General features: G+C 44.7%; 1 protein-coding gene across 3 annotated transcripts in view; it reads right to left on the reverse strand.

Moving 5' to 3' along the window:
• LOC117361116 (phosphatidylinositol-binding clathrin assembly protein-like) overlaps positions 1-16,989 on the reverse strand; it is a 273,794-nt gene that overhangs the window by 81,734 nt on the left and 175,071 nt on the right. For all 3 annotated transcript variants that reach the window (XM_033946028.1, XM_033946029.1, XR_004539594.1), the window contains one exon: positions 9,861-9,997. In XM_033946028.1, the coding sequence (XP_033801919.1) occupies positions 9,861-9,997 (137 nt within the window). Of the gene's footprint in view, positions 1-9,860; positions 9,998-16,989 lie in introns of those variants that run through there.

Genomic DNA, 16,989 nt, shown 5'->3' on the forward strand with positions numbered 1-16,989 from the left:
AAATCTCAGTTGTTCCCCCTTCACGCAAACCAAACAGACCTCATTGCTAAAAACAGCGGATGTTGAGAAAAGTTACAGTAACAACAGACCCCTCCCACCATCAAAAGGTCCAAGGATTCTACCTAAACTTTCGATCTATTAGGAATAAGTCACGACTGGTTAGAGGAGACCAACCCTGACTTTGTTCTTTTAACCGAAACATGGTTGGTTTCTGACAATATCATAATAGGCGAGTGTCTTTCACCTGGGTTTAAAATTATTTCTCAGCCCAGAAGCAGGGGAAGAGGGGGAGGATTAGCCATAATTGTAAGAGATTCATTTGAGTCTACCATCTAAGCTTCGAATTACTCTATGGATCTCAAAATTCTTTCTTGTAGACTCCGGTCAGATCAATTAGAAGATAGCTAATTATTACACTATTTTATATTCCCCCTAAGAAATGGTCCACTGCTAAGGATAACTTCTTTGAATTCTTCCTTACTAATTCAATAACGGGTCCCTACAACCTACTGACCGGCGATCTGAACATCCACCTAGAGCAAGTAGAGCAGGGTGATGCCAAAGATTTACTATCCTTTATTGCTTCTCTAGACTTCTTCACGCTGGCCCCAGAAAAGACCCATCAAAAAGGACATCAACTAGATCTAGTATCCTTTTCCTCCAAAGAACTAGTCTACCTCAAGATTCTCTGGGAGCAAGTCACTTGGACTAATTCTTTATGGTCAGACCACTGATTATGTAATTTTCAATTCAGCTGGCAAGCAAAATGTCCCCTGTCCAACCCCAAGGTGGCGAAAAGGAATAAGAAAATGATAGCTACTAGAGCTTTGGTAAATCCTGTGGAATTCTGGTCACAATATGACATTACTTCTAACTCAGATCTTGATTCCTTCTCGGTAGAATCCTGGACCAACATGAGTACACAGATATTAAACAAAATGGCCCCCATCAAATCAAGAATAATGAGTAACAAAAACCTAGAAGGCTGGTTTGACGCTGAGCTAAGAACAGTAAAACAGGAGTTATGAAAACTTGAAAGACAATGGCTGAAATCAGGAGACAGTAAAGGGAGAGAGAAATTTAAAACTAAAATTAAAAGAATATAAAAAATTAATAAAATAAAACGTACTCATTTTTATGCACAAAAAATTGGTTCTCCAAACACCAACACCAGAAATCTTTTTAAATTAGTCAACAATCTCTACGACATACAGACCTTCTCCTGCCCTACCTTAGAAACCCCACCATCGGCCGATACTCAGGCTGAGTTTTTTAACAACAAAATCTTCAACCTGAGATCCATTCTTTCGGTCACTACAGCCAATCATTCGAACTACCCAGTTGCTCAACACTTAGATGTACTAAGGTAGACATGACCTGGAATAATTTTACTACCCCTACCTGGCAACAATTCTGCAAATTTTATTCAAAATAAGCCAATTCCTACTGCAAATTAAACTGTTGCCCACCAATTATTATGAAAGTTGCTCCCGTCGCCTTCAAAGCCAAATTACATAATTGGCTTGCTTCTCTACTACTGTCAGGTACTTTCCCCAAGGCCTTAGGCCAGATTCTAATCACTCCGATCGTAAAAAATCCCAAGGAATCTATGAAGTTGACATCAAACTACAGACCCATCGCAAGCATTCCTTTTTTATAAAGCTGATGGAAGGTTTGGTTAACCAGGACTTAGTAACCTAGCTAGATAAATTCAGTATACTACATGATAACCAGTCAGGTTTTCGTTCCGGGTTTAGCACTGAAACTGTTATTACCTCATTGCTAGATTCCCTCCATGGCTTATTTAGTCACGGTACTAGTGCACTAGTCTTGCAATTTGACTTAAGTAATGCCTTCGACTTAGTCGATCATGTCATCCTAATTGACTGTCTGGAGTCAATTGGACTTTCGGGTAAAGTGTTAAAATGGTTTCAGGGTTTTTTGACTAAATGATCATACCAAGTTTACAGTGACAACAAACAATCCTTCACCTGGGTTAACTCACGTGGAGTCCCACAGGGTTCCCCCCCTATCCCCTACACTGTTTAACATTTACCTAGCCTCATTGGGTCATCTACTGCAAAGCTTAAGTCACATTTTACATCTATGCTGACAACATCACTATAGTTTTTCCCCTAACAAACCTGACTTCTGAGACGAAGAACCATCTGGCATCTATTTTAAAGCAAATTGAACAATGAATGGCCGAATACAAATTGAAATTCAACCCTGAAAAAACCAAATTCTTCCTGGCGAATCCAAACGACAAATTCAAAGATTCTTCAATTTCTTTGAATGGACAAGTCTTTCCTATTGTCAATTCCATAAAAATTCTGGGAGTGACTCTGGATCATTACCTTACTCTAGATGCACACACAGAGTTATTGGTTAGAAAAGGCTTCGACATTATGGAAACTAAGAACCATCAGAAAGTACTTCGATGCAACTTCATTCCGTTTACTGGTGTAATCCTCCATTCTAAGCATACTCAACTACTGCATCATCATTTATTTGGGGTCTTTCAAGAAAACCATTCAAAGACTCCAAATTATTCAAAAAAACTCAGCAATACGATTGATTTTTGGTATAAAAAAATGGGGTCACATAACCACCTATTATCAAAAACTTCATTGGTTGTCCCTGGAGGCAAGAGTTCTGTTCAAATTTGCCTCTCTTTGTTTCAAATTTATTCTTGGTTCAACCCCTATGTACTTGGTCTCTGATTTCAACTTGGATTGTTCCATTACGCCTACACGCAGAGTTCACATGTTTACCATCCAACAATAAAGGCCTGCCGATATAAAAGATACCTGGACAGAACACTTGCTTCCCAAGCAGGTCATCTGAACAATTGGCTGGTCATCTGAACTTATTACGCACTCCTATCTAAGTTTTAGAAAGCTACTAAAAATAAACTTGTACAACAAACTTGTAACCTAAGAACTCTTAAAGCCCTATCTCTTTATACTCTAACCGATTTGTAACCAAGAGCTCTCAAGCTTCTACAGTACTTGGCTTACATGTATTCGATGACTTTACAGTGTGCCTATTTTCGCTGATTGTTCACTGACTGTTCCAGCTCCTCTTATCTCTGTATCCTACTTACATGTATTCAATGTCTTTACATTGTGCCTATCATCGCTGATTGTCCAGCTCTTCTTATTGTAAACCGCCTCGAACTATTATGGCTTTGGCGGTATATAAGAATAAAATTATTATTAAATTTTATCTGCCTAGAGATAAGAAAACACCCAACTGTGATAGAACCTGACAAAGGGGCGGAATATAGATATTAAATACAGCAGATAATGCATATAGATATTAAATACAGCATATAATGCAGACCCCAGATGGACACCAGCATCAATAGAGCACCAGTCAGAGGCTTCCCCAACCACTGAATCTGGAAACTTCTCTCACTTAAGAAAGAATGAAACCAATCCCAAACTTTCCCTCCAAAACCTGATGCTAGTAACCTTAGTAGTAGTGCTGCCCAATTCAGGAAAAAAATTTTTAATTCGATTCAGCCTATTGAATCAATTTTGATTCGATTTTCCTGCTCAATTGGGTGTTTTTTTCAAACATCCTGGTGGGTTTATTTTATAGCCTCTTCACCCCCTTTGCCTTCTCCTAACCATATTGGCACTGTGGCGTAAACAAAACAAGCAAACAAAAAAGACTTTTCCTCTCTCTGTTAAATCCTAGCTCACGTTTGCGGTCTAACACCAGCTCTGGCAGGATACACATTTAAAATCTGACATATCGTAATCACAAAACAGAAAATAAAATTATTTTTTCTACCTTTTGTTGTCTGGTCATTATTCAGATCTTGTTGGTCCCAGGCTCTGGTTATCTTCTGATAACTTGCTTGCTTGGATCTCTTTCTTTCTTCGTGCTAACCGTCCATCTTCTATCTCTGTCCTTCCCTTCCATTTCCCTTCCCTCCCCTGGAGGTCTGGCATCTTTCCTTATTTTCGTCTCCTTCCACAGATCCACCTTTTCTCAAATACTCTTTCATCCAGCATCTCTTCCTCCTTCCCCACCACCCCAGGGTCCACCATATCTCCTTTCCTTTTCCCAACTACCCTCCTATCCAGTATCTCTATCCCCCCTTCCACACCATCCCTTGTATCCAACTTCTCTCCCTTTCTATTCCTTCCCTCCCTAAATCCCATCGTTCACCATTTCTCTCCCTCTCCTCTGTTTTTAGACCCATTATTTCTTCCCCCCCCCAAAGTCTGGCATATGCATATCTTTAAACCCCCCTTCCCTTTCTCCCTCCATATACTTCTACACCAGGGCACCCCTCCCCTGAAGGTCTGTCCCCCCCTGAAGGCCTGCACCCCACCCCTGAAGGACTACGCACCCCCCCCAGAAGGCCTGCATGTTCCCCCTGGCCTCCTGCGCACCATTTACCTACTAGCAGCAGCCTGCAGAGAAGATCGCTGGGGCTAGCGATCTCTGTAAGCTGCTATAGGTCTTAGGAGCTGTTTCCTCTGCTGCGATCCTGCCTCTGATGTCAGAGGAGGGGCAGGACCGTGGCAGAGGAAACAGCTCCGAAGACATATGGCAGCTTGCACAGATCGCTAGCACCTGCTATCTTCTCTGCAGACTGCTGCTAGTAGGTAAATTGTGCATGGGAGGCAGGGGGGAAGCCGGACACCAGCACTTCCTGACTGACCCTCCCCCTCTAAAGCAGGTACGGCAGCGGCCAGCCAGCAAGAGACAGTGCTGCCGCTCCTGCTTAGGGGGTGAGAGTCAGTTACCGAATTGGGAGGCCGATTTTTTTTGTTTTAAATCGATTCGAATCGATTCACCCGAAGTGAATCGGGCAGCACAACTTACCGTGTTTCCCCGATGATAAGGCAGGGCCATCAAATAATACAGCCCCCCCTTTTTAGAAAAAAATGTAAAATAAGGCACCCCCCCCGCAAATAAGCCACCCACCGATACCTGCGCTTACCCGAATCGGGTGGTACGCTGGGTGACTCTGTGTGGTCCCTCCGTCTACCTATTTGCCTCCATGGCTGCGTGCTGCGCCTCGTCATGAAGTGAAGAGGAGGAAGTGACAGGACTGCAGCGCGCGCTCTTGACTCTGCGCCAGGAAACACAGGCAGCTTCCCTCATCCCTCCCTACAAAATTTTTTTAACATAGTTCCCCCTCCCCCCCGACATCCGATTCACCCCCCGCAGGACCGCTCGCTCATACCCGCACCCCCACTCCGAAGGACCGCCGACTCCCCGACACGATCGGGGCAAGAGGGAGCTCAAGCCCTCTTGCCCCCCCGACTCCCCGACACGATCGGGGCAAAAAGGAGCCCAAGCCCTCTTGCCCCGTCGATTCCCCAACTCCCCGACAATATCGGGCTAGGAGGGAGCCCAAGTCCTCCTGGCCAAGGCGACCCCCTAACCCCACCCTGCACTACATTACAGGCAGGAGGGATCCCAGGCCCTCCTGCCCTCGACGCAAACCCCCTTCCCCCCAATGACCGCCCCCCCAAGAACCTCCGACCGCCCCCCCAGCTGACCCGTCACCCCCCTGGCCGACCCCCACGACACCCCCAACCCCCTTCCCCGTACCTTTCTGTAGTTGGCCGGACAGACGGGAGCCAAACCCGCCTGTCCAGCAGGCAGCCAACGATGGAATGAGGCCGGATTGGCCCATCCGTTCCAAAGCTCCGCCTACTGGTGGGGCCTAAGGCGCCTGGGCCAATCAGAATAGGCCCGGGAGCCTTAGGTCCCTCCTGGGGGCGGGGTTAGGGGGTCGCCGTGGCCAGGAGGATTTAGGCTCCCTCCTGGCCCGAACAACTAGGGGGGGGGGGGTCGCCAGGGCCAGGAGGACTTGGGCTCCCTCCTGGCCCGATATTGTCGGGGAGTTGGGGAGTCGGCGGGGCAAGAGGGCTTGGGCTCCCTTTTGCCCCGATCGTGTCGGGGAGTCGGCGGGGCAAGAGGGGAAGCAGCAGGACACCGGTAGGAGCTTCTACATGATGGGGGGGGGGTCGGGAGGCTGTGGGGGTGCGAGTGGTCCTTCAGGGTGGGGGTGCGTGTGAACGGTCCTTCGGGGGGGGGATGAATCGGATGTCGGGGGGGGGGGGCATCAGGCTTTCAGGGTGGGGACAGGACTTCAAGGGGGAGAGGAGAGTCGGGGCGGGCGAAAGAAGAGTCGGGGTGGCCAGAGGAGAGTCGGGGCGGGCGACTGGAGAGTCGGAGACATTGTCTGGTTATGCTGGTTTGTAATGACAACTACCGTTATTACCATTATACTGTACCATATACAGGTAATAAAATTCTGTTTTTTTTCAACAATAACTGTGTACTGTAGTCTTCTTCATGGGTAAATAAGGCATCCCCCCGAAAATAAGCACTAGAGCATATTTTGGCCTTCCAAAAAAAATAAGACAGTGTCTTACCATCGGGGAAACAGGGTAGTAGTAATATTTGATGACAAATGATATCGAATGCAGCAGAAATATCCAAAATATTATATGGAACACTATCATAGTTAGCAAACCTAAAAGATAATTTCCATAAATTGAATAAACAGAAAAGTAAAATTGTTTGGTTTGGTATTTATATTCATATTCCTTGATAATAATTTAAGAGTATGAGAAAAAGAATTTAGTGCAGGGCATGAGAAAAAGATATCATCTGCATAAAAGACATATCCCCATTGCTGTTAAAGATTCCTCCAATGTGGGCAGATTTATATTAAATAATAGCACAGCGTCACACCACAATATGTGCGCCAAGGAATTGACAAGTTGACATTTTTCTGAACCTTATATGATTTTTACATAAAAATTCCTCAAACCATCTAAGAACTATGCCTGAAATATTTTGCTACTGTATATACTCGAATATAAACTGAGATTTTGAGGCCCAAAAGTGGGGTCTCTGTTTATATGTGCATCAGTGCTGACTTGCCCCCCTCCCGAACCTACTGCATGCCTCTGCTGGGTCTACCGTAAGACCCAGTGGGCCAGCGGTGGGCCAGGACAGGAGGAATCCCTCCCCCATGTTCCTTTTGAATCACTGGTGGTCCAAAAGTGAACAGCAACAGGTCGGAGATCTCCAGTCTTCTTCGGGACTAGAAAATAGCGGGAGTAAACTCCCCCCGTTTTGCTGATCCACAGGAACCTTCTCGATGGCATTGATTTCTTGAAGGGAGGATTGGTGAGGGTTCAAAGCAGACTCTCCTGGAGGATGATCTGGAGGGACGGTGAGAAAATGAAGACAGTAACCCTCTCAAATGATCTGTAGATCTGAAGTGATCAACTCCCAATGATGAAAACAGAATTGGAGACAACCTCTGATTGGCTGAGGGAGAGACGCATGTACTGGGATTGCAACTATGCTCTCGAGTAGTTGATCAAAAAGATAGTTGATTTAGCAGGAGCAAACCCCTGAGATTTTTGAGGGCGCTACTGTTTGTTTCTTCTGCTGCGGCCTGGAAGGGGCAGAAGACTGCTGAAAGCCGCTTGTGATACGAAGATGATGGCCGGAATGTTCTTGGTGTGGAAGGCTTGGCCTTCCAGTTGATCCGGTGTCAAAGGTTCCTTAGAACGTTTACGCTGGCAAGAAACATGCTTGGACTTGGAGGAACTCCTATTTGACTTTTGATGATGAAGAAGAAGAATGCTTCGAGGATGTGGAACCGTGTCTGGAGGAACGATGCTTCGATGCAGAACTGGATGGACGAGATGAGCGTTGTAATCATCCATGATGCTGCATCGCTTGAGCATCGCCGGTACCGAAGGCCCTGCAGTGTTAGGCTCAGGCTGGGCCAGTACCGGAGGAGTCGGTGTCAGAATAAAAAGACTGAACTTATACCTACTCCTGATGAAACAGAGCATTGAGCTTCTGTTGAAAGCAAGCATCAGTACCTTTGGTTTAGTCACCGGTACCAATGGTGCTGCAACTCTTTCCTGAGAGGATGACTCGGATGACGATGCACCCTTTGATGTTGGAACAAGTCGCATAAGGGGTTTTCACTTGGTCAGCATGAATGGACTCGATGCCTTAGTGATCTGCGACTCCGTCTGGGAAGCTGTTGGCTTTTTAGCTGGCTTACTAGATGGAGCGATAACCTGCGACACCGGAGGCGATGGAGGTGAATCGGGCGGTGTCAATGTCTTCGTCATCGTGGCTTTCGATGTAGATGGTGTTGATGACAAATCTCCCTCCATGCCGACACCGAATAACTTCTGTTGTTGTAGAATGCAGCTTATAATGGTGCGCTTCTGAAGGATTGAATTTTGTGCTCTGGACCCAGACACTGTAAACCCAGTTGTGAGGGTCTGTGATGGAAATAGTCAGAGAACACTGGCTGTACTTTTTAAAACCCGTTACCGGGCGGAACATCGATGGGAACACCACCTCAGCCAAGTTGAACTCGATGGCTGAAGCATGAAAAAAAGCCCTGCTGGCCAAACAGAAATAAACCTGAACTCCCAAAAAGTGTTTGTTTTTTTTTTTAACCAAGGGAGAAAGAAAAATAGAAGAAAAGAATGCATGGTTACTGCGGATGGGCAGACTAGATGGGCCATTTGGCCTTTATCTGCCATCATGTTTCTATGAGCGAGAAGGTAAGGCAAAAAACAAAGAACTTTTAGAAAACACAACTTCTTAATTCAGCAGAAAACTAAGAACTGAGGAGACGTGCCTATGTCGGGTGGGAAGGCTCTCGTGCATGCGCGATGTGGGCTATCGCAAACTTTCTAAATTTCTTAAAGTGGTAATGCACTTTTAAAGTTTCCATAACAGGGCTCCGTGGATGACGTTACCCACATATGAGAATATGCTGCCTGCTTGTCCTGGGATAAATATACATCTGATGTAAGCCCTGATGAAATGCGACCAATAGGTTATGCAGAATGACCAACTGAAGTGGTCCAGCGCAACAGCAGCAAGCAAGAAATGACAAGAGTGCAGGGAGGTAGCTCAAAAGCTTTTCAGTTGAACTATTCTGGAGTAGCTTCCCATATGCAGGCTCTATCAGTGACATGACATGCTCCACCGACTTGCTATTCCGCTTGTCCTCAAAGAATAGTAATAGATTTACCTGCTGCTTTATGAATGCAGACTCATCTTTGCTGGAGGTTCTTTTCAATAACTGCATTTAGTGAGACAGTTTAAAATCTTTGTGTGTTTTATATAGACCTGAACAAGGAAACTCTAGTATGGGCCACCTAACTTAGTTGTTTTAATTGGCTTTAAGTGGCGCAATGTTTGCACCATTAAAAGCCGATTAAAATACACAACCCACCTAGTCGCAGCTAATACCCAGGTGCCTAGTGGCGCTTAGTGATGCTGCATGCCTAAGTAGGTGTCTTTAGGGGCGGAGTTGGACTTAGACATTACTAAGCACCGCTAAGCACGATTCTATGCCGAACCTAGGCACTAGAAATGTAGGCCTTTAAAACCCTGGCCTACATTACTGGCACCTAAGTTTGTCATTAGGTGCCAGTAGCCATGATTCTCTAAATGGTGTCTAGTATTGTACCTGCCACATGTCAATCACGTTCATTCTTCTAGAATTGGCTCCTAAAGATTTCTATCTATTATCTTGATATTTCCAGACAAAACATTCATTGGTAGAAAAAGCTTAGCTGGCCAATAAGTTTCACCAGCATGGCTTCTAAAATGCACATTTTTTTTGGACTCCGCAAATTTCCACCTTTGCCTTCCAGGATGCCTCTCCCACCTACATTCTCTCTTCTCTTCCCCAAATCATCATATCTGAATAATACAGTAACAGTGCTCAGCCAGGCAACTGCTCCATTTTGCTTTCTATCTTTCTAATAACTGGAAGTATGAAAACTAAGAGTTCTAAAACAGTTTCTCAAACTAATGTCTTTTACCTGTTGGTGGTAGGTGCTGGTGCTGAGAACAAGTCAACAGCTGTAGTGGTAGTCACACTTTTTCCAGATAAAGTGCTTGGAGATGCTGAAGTGGAAGCTGAATTTGATACTACAGAAATCTCTCTTAATCTCTGTTCCTGAAAGACAATAATGAAAATCATTGTCTGATGAAAACAAACCTAGTACTTCTAACCATGCTACCAACTCTGTTTAAGATGTCATTTCTGACGCAGCAGAGGAAAGGCCCTGGTGGGGCTGGCTATAGCCAGACTATTTACAGCACTGCCTCTGCTGGCCAGTCACCACTTTTACTTTGGGAGGGGGCATGGGTAAAAGATACTTGCTCCACACAGGTTGGGGGTTTAATTGGAGGCCAGATCTGCACAGGAAAGGGGGAGTCTCTCAAGTCAGAAGCAGGATGGCAGGGAGATGCCACCAGGGAAGAAGGGGCAGCAGTGGTCAGAGAGAGGGCAGACCCGCAGAAGGAGAGGGGACACAGATGGTGGACCAAAAGTAGGGATGGGGGAGAAGAGAAAGGAACTGAGTAAGGAAAAATTAGAGATGTTCAATAAACTAACTTGAATACGATGGAGAACAAACTCATATCAAGTTGATTTTATTATTTATTTTTATTTTATTTTTTCCATTTGTGCGTCGCACATACCTATACAAGCTCTAGGCGACATTAGAGGGAGGGGTTAGAGGAGGGTAGGGAGGACTATGGAGGGCAGCAGGAGTGGAGAGGAGAGAAGTATGTAGAATATTTCATAGAAATTCCTAACTTTACAGATAGGAGCACTATCTGTGTAAATGATATCGAAATGAATTAAAGGAATATGTAAAAAGGAATAGAAGGGAGGAACCGTTAAACAATAAAATTCAGTTAATAAAATAAAAAAATTAGGGGTTAAAACAATGGAACAAAATTTAAAATAATTCATAAACTGAAAGAAAAAATTGAAAAACAAAATCAAATAAGTCTGGCAGAAGTCCAATTTTCTGTGTTCATCATCAAATTAATTTTTAATTATTTTTAACAGGCTCTAAGCATTTTATCACTTTACTAGTATTTTAGCACGTTACATTAATGGGTGCTAGAATATATGTCTGTCTGTCTTTATTTCTGTCTCTCTCTCTGTCCCGCTGTCTTTCTTTCTTTCTGTCTGTCCCTCTCCCTGGCCCCCTTTGTCTGTCTGTCTTTCTGTGTCTCTCCCTGTCCCTGTGTCTTTCTTCTTTTCTTTCTGTCTCCCTTCCTCCCGCTGGTGCTAGAATATATGTCTGTCTTTCTTTCTGTTTCTCTCCCTACCCCTGTCTTTTTCTTTCTGTCTCTCTTCCTCTTCCTCCCGCTGTCTTTCTTTCTTTCTTTCTGTCTCTCTCCCTCCCTGGCCCCTTTTGTCTGTCTGTCTTTCTGTCTCTCTCCCTGCCCCTGTCCCTTTCTTCCTATCTCCTTCCCTACTTCCCTGTGCAGCAGCATTCCCTCTCCCTCTATTTCCCTGTGCATCATCATTTTTCCCTCAGTCTAGCTTTTCCTGCCCCTCCTACACTCACTACTTTAAACTTCGGCCTGGCCTGTAGGTCAGGGGTTTCTTGGGCTGATCGCCACCCGCTGCTGGTGGCTCCGTGCTCAGCCGCCGTGGCCTGCAGCCGCCGACAGCCGCGGCGGCCGACATCCGCCTCGGAGGAAGAGAGAAAGAGAGAGAGATTCACGTGCATGTGCACTCCTACCTGCGGTGCCCTACAGCGCACGGAAAACGGGAGCACACAGGTGGGAGTGCGCATGCGCGGCTTAGGGTTTTATTATATTAGATTGAGCCCGTTAAAAGTAATTAAAAATTAATTTGTACACGTCACTTTACCAAGACTGATGATGAACACATCACCCCTGTAAGAGTATGAAATTTATAAAATCGACTTGATATGAGTTTGTTCTCCATTGGGAGAAGAGGAAATGACATGGATGCTGGATCTGCAAGGTGAAGGGGTGGGGTGGGGAGATGGATGCTGGACCCATAAATATGGGGTGGGGGAAGTAACTCAGATTAGAAAGGAGGGTGGGTAGGGAGGAAGAGATGTGAGCGAGAGAGGTGGTGGGATGAATGCTGGACCTATAAGTAGAGGTGGAGGGGAATGGTAGAGGGAGAGAAAAAGTGACTCAGACCAGAAAGGCGTAGTGGGAAGAGATGCTTGGACATTGAGAGAGGGAGACAGGGATATCAGACCATGGGTAGTAGGGAAGGGATTCAGAGTGCAAGCGAGAGAGCTGGTTGGCTGGGTAGGGTGAGGGGACATGGATGCTGGACCCACAAGGGGAGCAGGGGATTGGTAGAGAGAGGAAGAGTGTGTGACCCAGACCAGAAAGGGGATGGGAAGGGAAGAAGATTCTTAGCCAGTGAAGAGAGGGAGAGAGAGAGATGCTACACCATGGGGGCCAGGGAGGGGATTCAGGGTGTGAGTGAGAGAGGTGGGATTTAGAGAGGACCATGCAGCCGGCTCACTATTAAGCCTGGCCAAGTCAGGACAGAGTCAAACAGCCTATGCTCAAGCTCCTGATAAATTAGGGATGCAAGCAGATAATCAGGGGACGGCCCAAGCTCAAAAAATACAAAAGCAGGCTGGCTAGCTAGGTGTTCCCGAAGGCTGATCCTGCTAGTAGCAGACTTCTGCAGCACAAGTCTGAATCTTCTGCCAGGCAGAGGTCCCAACCATTGGGAACCTCTGGGCACCGAGCCTCCAACTGAACACTTAGAAAACAATACTCAAAAATAATAAAATCACAGAGCAGAGCAGAAACTCTTCTGAGCAACTTGCTTCTAAAAAACAAACAAACTGAGAGGGCAGAGGCAGCTCACTCAGAAGGAGGAGTTCTAAAGATGATTGACATCATTCTGCAAGCAACTTACGGGTTCAGATGCATAACCCTAGCTTAAGGGACCACTAGACACATTGAACTAAAACTGCAGTTGGAGCGAGAGAGGGAACAGAGGAGGCTGGAACCCAGGAAAGGAAAAAGAAGAAAAGAATTTCAGGCCTTAGGATGGGGGAATTATATAATAATAATAATAACTTTATTTTTGTATACCGCAGTACCATAACAGTTCAAAGCGGTTAACAGAGGAAGAGACTGTACATAGACAGCGAAGTTACATACAAGACATTCCGGTTATCTTAACATGTCAGGAGTAGTTAGATATATCTAGAGGTATATCAGAGATACAAGGCAGGGGTATAGGGTGGGGAGGGAGGTCAGAGAAATTTGTCAGAGATAGGTTTTGATTGATTTCCTGAAAGTTTGGTAAGAGGGTAAATGTGAAATGAGGGTGGTTAAGCATTTATTACATTTGCCTGCTTGGAAGGAGAGGGATCTGTCAAGGAATCTCTTGTAGGTACAGCCTTTTAGGGAGGGGAAGGCAAACAGGTAGACATTACGTGTGCGAGTGGGGCCTGGAAATTCAAAGTGTCCTGACAGGTAGATTGGGGAGGAGCCTGTTAAGGTTTTGAAGCAGAGGCAAGCAAATTTGAAGATGATCCTTGCCTCCATCGGCAGCCAGTTCAGTTTCTTGTAATAAGGGCTTACATGATCTGATTTTTTGAGGTTGTAGATGAGGCGAACAACAGCATTCTGTATGATTCTCAAGCGTTTGATGGTTTTCTTAAAGGATTCCAGGTATATAATGTTCCAGTAGTCTAAGATTCTTAAGATTAGTGATTGGACCAGCAGTCAAAAGGAAAGGAAGTCGAAGTAGCGTTTAATGGTGCGAAGTTTCCAGAGGCTATAAAAGCATTTTTTCACCTGAGCGCTAGTATGATCTTCAAAGGTAAGGCAACGGTCCAGTAAGACTCCAAGGATTTTGATGGTAGGGTTAATTGGGTAGTCTAGGCCATTTAATTTCAAAGATATATTTGTTAGCTTGTAGGTAGGACTTGCCAGGAAGATTTTGGCTTTTTCTGGGTTCAGTTTTAATTTGAATAGTGTGGTCCATTGTTCTATCTTGGTGAGGACAGAAGAGGTGAATTGTTCCGTCTCTTGTGTCAGCGAGGTTATGGGAATGATAATAGTGATGTCATCTGCGTATATAAATGATTTCAGTTTTAGGTCAGATAACATGTGTCCCAACGAAGCCATGTAGACGTTAAATAGAGAGGGGGATAGGGGGGAACCCTGTGGGACTCCACAGGGATTGCACCAGGATTGGGAGAAGGACCCGTTACAGTGAACCTGGTAAGTACGTTTTTTTAAGAAGCATGTGAACCAGTTTAATACCTGTCCAGTGATACCAATGGAGTCGAGGCATCTGAGCAAAATGTCATGGTCAACTAGGTCGAAGGCACTGCTCAAGTTGAACTGGAGTATCAGGGCGTTTTTTTCCCAGTGAGAACAAATGGAAGAGGTACTTAGTCAGTGAAGCTAGGAAAGTTTCTGTGCTATGATTTGTACGAAAGCCAGACTGGGAGTCGTGAAGAATGCTGAACTTCTCTAGGTATTTCATGAGGTCATGATTAATTAGACCTTCCATGAGTTTTTGGAAGAGTGGTATATTGGCAATGGGTCTGTAGTTGGAGGCCGAAGAGATTGGTTCTTTGGAGTTTTTAATAATAGGAGATACAAGGATATGGCCGAGTTCTGTCGGAAAGTGGCCAGTGGACATGCATAGTGAGATCCAGTTGAAAAGTTCAGCTTTAAAAGTGTGTGTGTAGGGGGGGGGGTAGATTTCATGATAGAGGGCGGGCAGGTATCTAGAAGGCAATTGGATTTTGCATATTTAGAGTAGAGCTGGAGAAATAGGTTCCAGTCTGGGCTTTCGAAATGAGACCAGGTCATGTCTGCTATTGAACCTTCGTTTCCTACAGCAGGTTGGTTGAATAATGGTTCTAAGTTGGAGGCTACGAGAGACGACTTCAAATTATGAATTTTGCTGGCAAAATAGTCAGCTAGGATAGTAGCAGATGGTGGGAGGTCTGAGTGGGAGCGCTTATGTGAGTCAATGTCAAACAGAGAATTGACTATTCTGAAAAGTGCTTTGCTATTTAGCGAAAGGGAATTAATTATTTGGGAATAATGTTTACAGCACTTTTCTTTAATCATTCTTTTTTTTTTTTAATTATTTTCAAATATTTATTAGGAAAATGAAAATACAAAGAAAGTATACCACAATCTGGAAACAGAAACAACCAGAAACCAACCAAAGCACAAGACAAAAGGGTCTACCGCATGGTGTCTGCGCGGAGACAAAAGATACCCACCAAAAATCCAAATGTCAACCCACCCCCAGAACCACCCCCACCACCCCTCCAAGCACTCCAGTGTCAGAAATTCAAAAGAGCACTTCGGGCACCATGGGACAAACTGTCCCAAACAGGAGCCCAAACCGCCCGGAATTTCCTCCATTGACCAGGGCCACAGTTCTTAGTATCCAAGTATTCATACTTCAACAAGGTAAACATTTCATTTTTCCACATTATAAGGGTAGGCACCTCAGCCTGCCTCCATAACAAAAGGAATCATTTACGAGACAACAATAAAGCCTTCTTCAGCAATAAGGAATTACCCTTAGAGAGTCCCAAAGAGGTAAATTGGTAGAAAAGGAAAACATTCGCCCTATTCTTTTCTTTATGATCGTCTGCAGATGAAGTCCAACAAAAGACCAGAAAGTTTGTATTCTGTCGCAGGACCAAAACATATGAAACAAACCAGCTGGTGCAGAATGACATTTAGGGCATTCAGCGTGAGCAGCAATACCAGCAACCAATGCCCTGTATGGGGAGATGTAAAGTCTCAACAAAAATTTGTAGTGATGTTCCTGTAACACCACCGAGCAAGTCAGGCACGGAAGATGTCGCATGAGGAGACGTAAGTCCTTATCAGTAATCTGCTCAGTATAGGCGAGGTCCAGATTCCAAACAACCGCTACTGCATCATAATTCCAAGGCGCAGTAAAACTTCCCAAACTGACCTGATGAAAAGATAAACTCATGCTGGATGGACGAGACAGGGTTAAGGTTTCCCAAACCATATCCGCCTTATCTTCAGTCAAAGTAAAGCGGTCCAGGGAATGCAGATAGTGGATGACTTGACCATAATAAAGCCAATCCCGAGACTGCAAAACACCCCGAGCTTGGAGGTCAATGAAGGAAACGGGAAGGCCCTGTGCCGTTACCACATCCCGCACATAACAAAGACCATTGGCATACCAAGTCCGCAAATAAGTCTTAGAGTCATAATCATTCTTTTATACTCTGACTTTTAGTCGCCAGTTGAGTCTGTCATTGTCTATCCCCGATTTACACCATGTTCTTTCTAATTTTCGTACTTCTCATTTTAAGGCTAACAGGTCAGCATCAAACCAGTTGTCTGAAGGATGAAGTGTTTTTTTGCAAAGTCTCAGTGGTGTGATATTGTTTAGGACCTGATCGCTGAAATTTTTCCAATCTAGGGCGAATTTAGGGTCTAGGCCGGGGTTGGAAATAAGGCTGTAGTGCGACCAGAATTCTACTGGGTTTAGTTGACCTCTTGTCCAGCTCATCTTCTTTAAGTGATTGGTCCTAGGTTTCCTTTCGGGTTGTTTTTTGGTCCAGCTTAGTTCAAAATTACAAAGAAGGTGGTCTGACCAAGGAGTGTTAGTCCAGGTTTCACCAATGAGATTTACACTGGGGTAGAAAGGGCGTTGGAGAGAAAATAGATCAAGTCGAGGTGGTGGCCTTTCCTATGTGTTGTAGTCGGTGGAGGCTTGGAAAAACCTAGCGATGTGAGGAAGGAAAGTAGGTCGGCTATGTTAGAATTCTCTTCCTGCTCGAGGTGTAAATTAACGTCACCGGCTAAGAGATTGTAAGTGCCGGCTGCCGAGTTTATGAGGAGGAATTTGTAGAAGTCTTCTTTTGCTAGATTCCATTTGTTAGGGGGCATGTAAAATATAGTGATGATTAAGTTGTCTTTACAGTACGATTTTGATAATTTTACAAGTGAGGATTTCCAGGTCGTTGGTTAGTTTGCAAAACACTACAAATAAACACTGCAGAATTTTGAAATGTGTGCAGAATTACCAATTTTCACAGAATTCCACCAGAATTCCAATGTGCAACTGACATATTGTTACTCTACCATGTACCAGCAATACTGCTATATGGCACATTA

This window comes from Geotrypetes seraphini, chromosome 5, assembly GCF_902459505.1.
Source record: "Geotrypetes seraphini chromosome 5, aGeoSer1.1, whole genome shotgun sequence".
In the NCBI taxonomy this organism is placed as follows: Eukaryota; Metazoa; Chordata; class Amphibia; order Gymnophiona; family Dermophiidae; genus Geotrypetes; species Geotrypetes seraphini.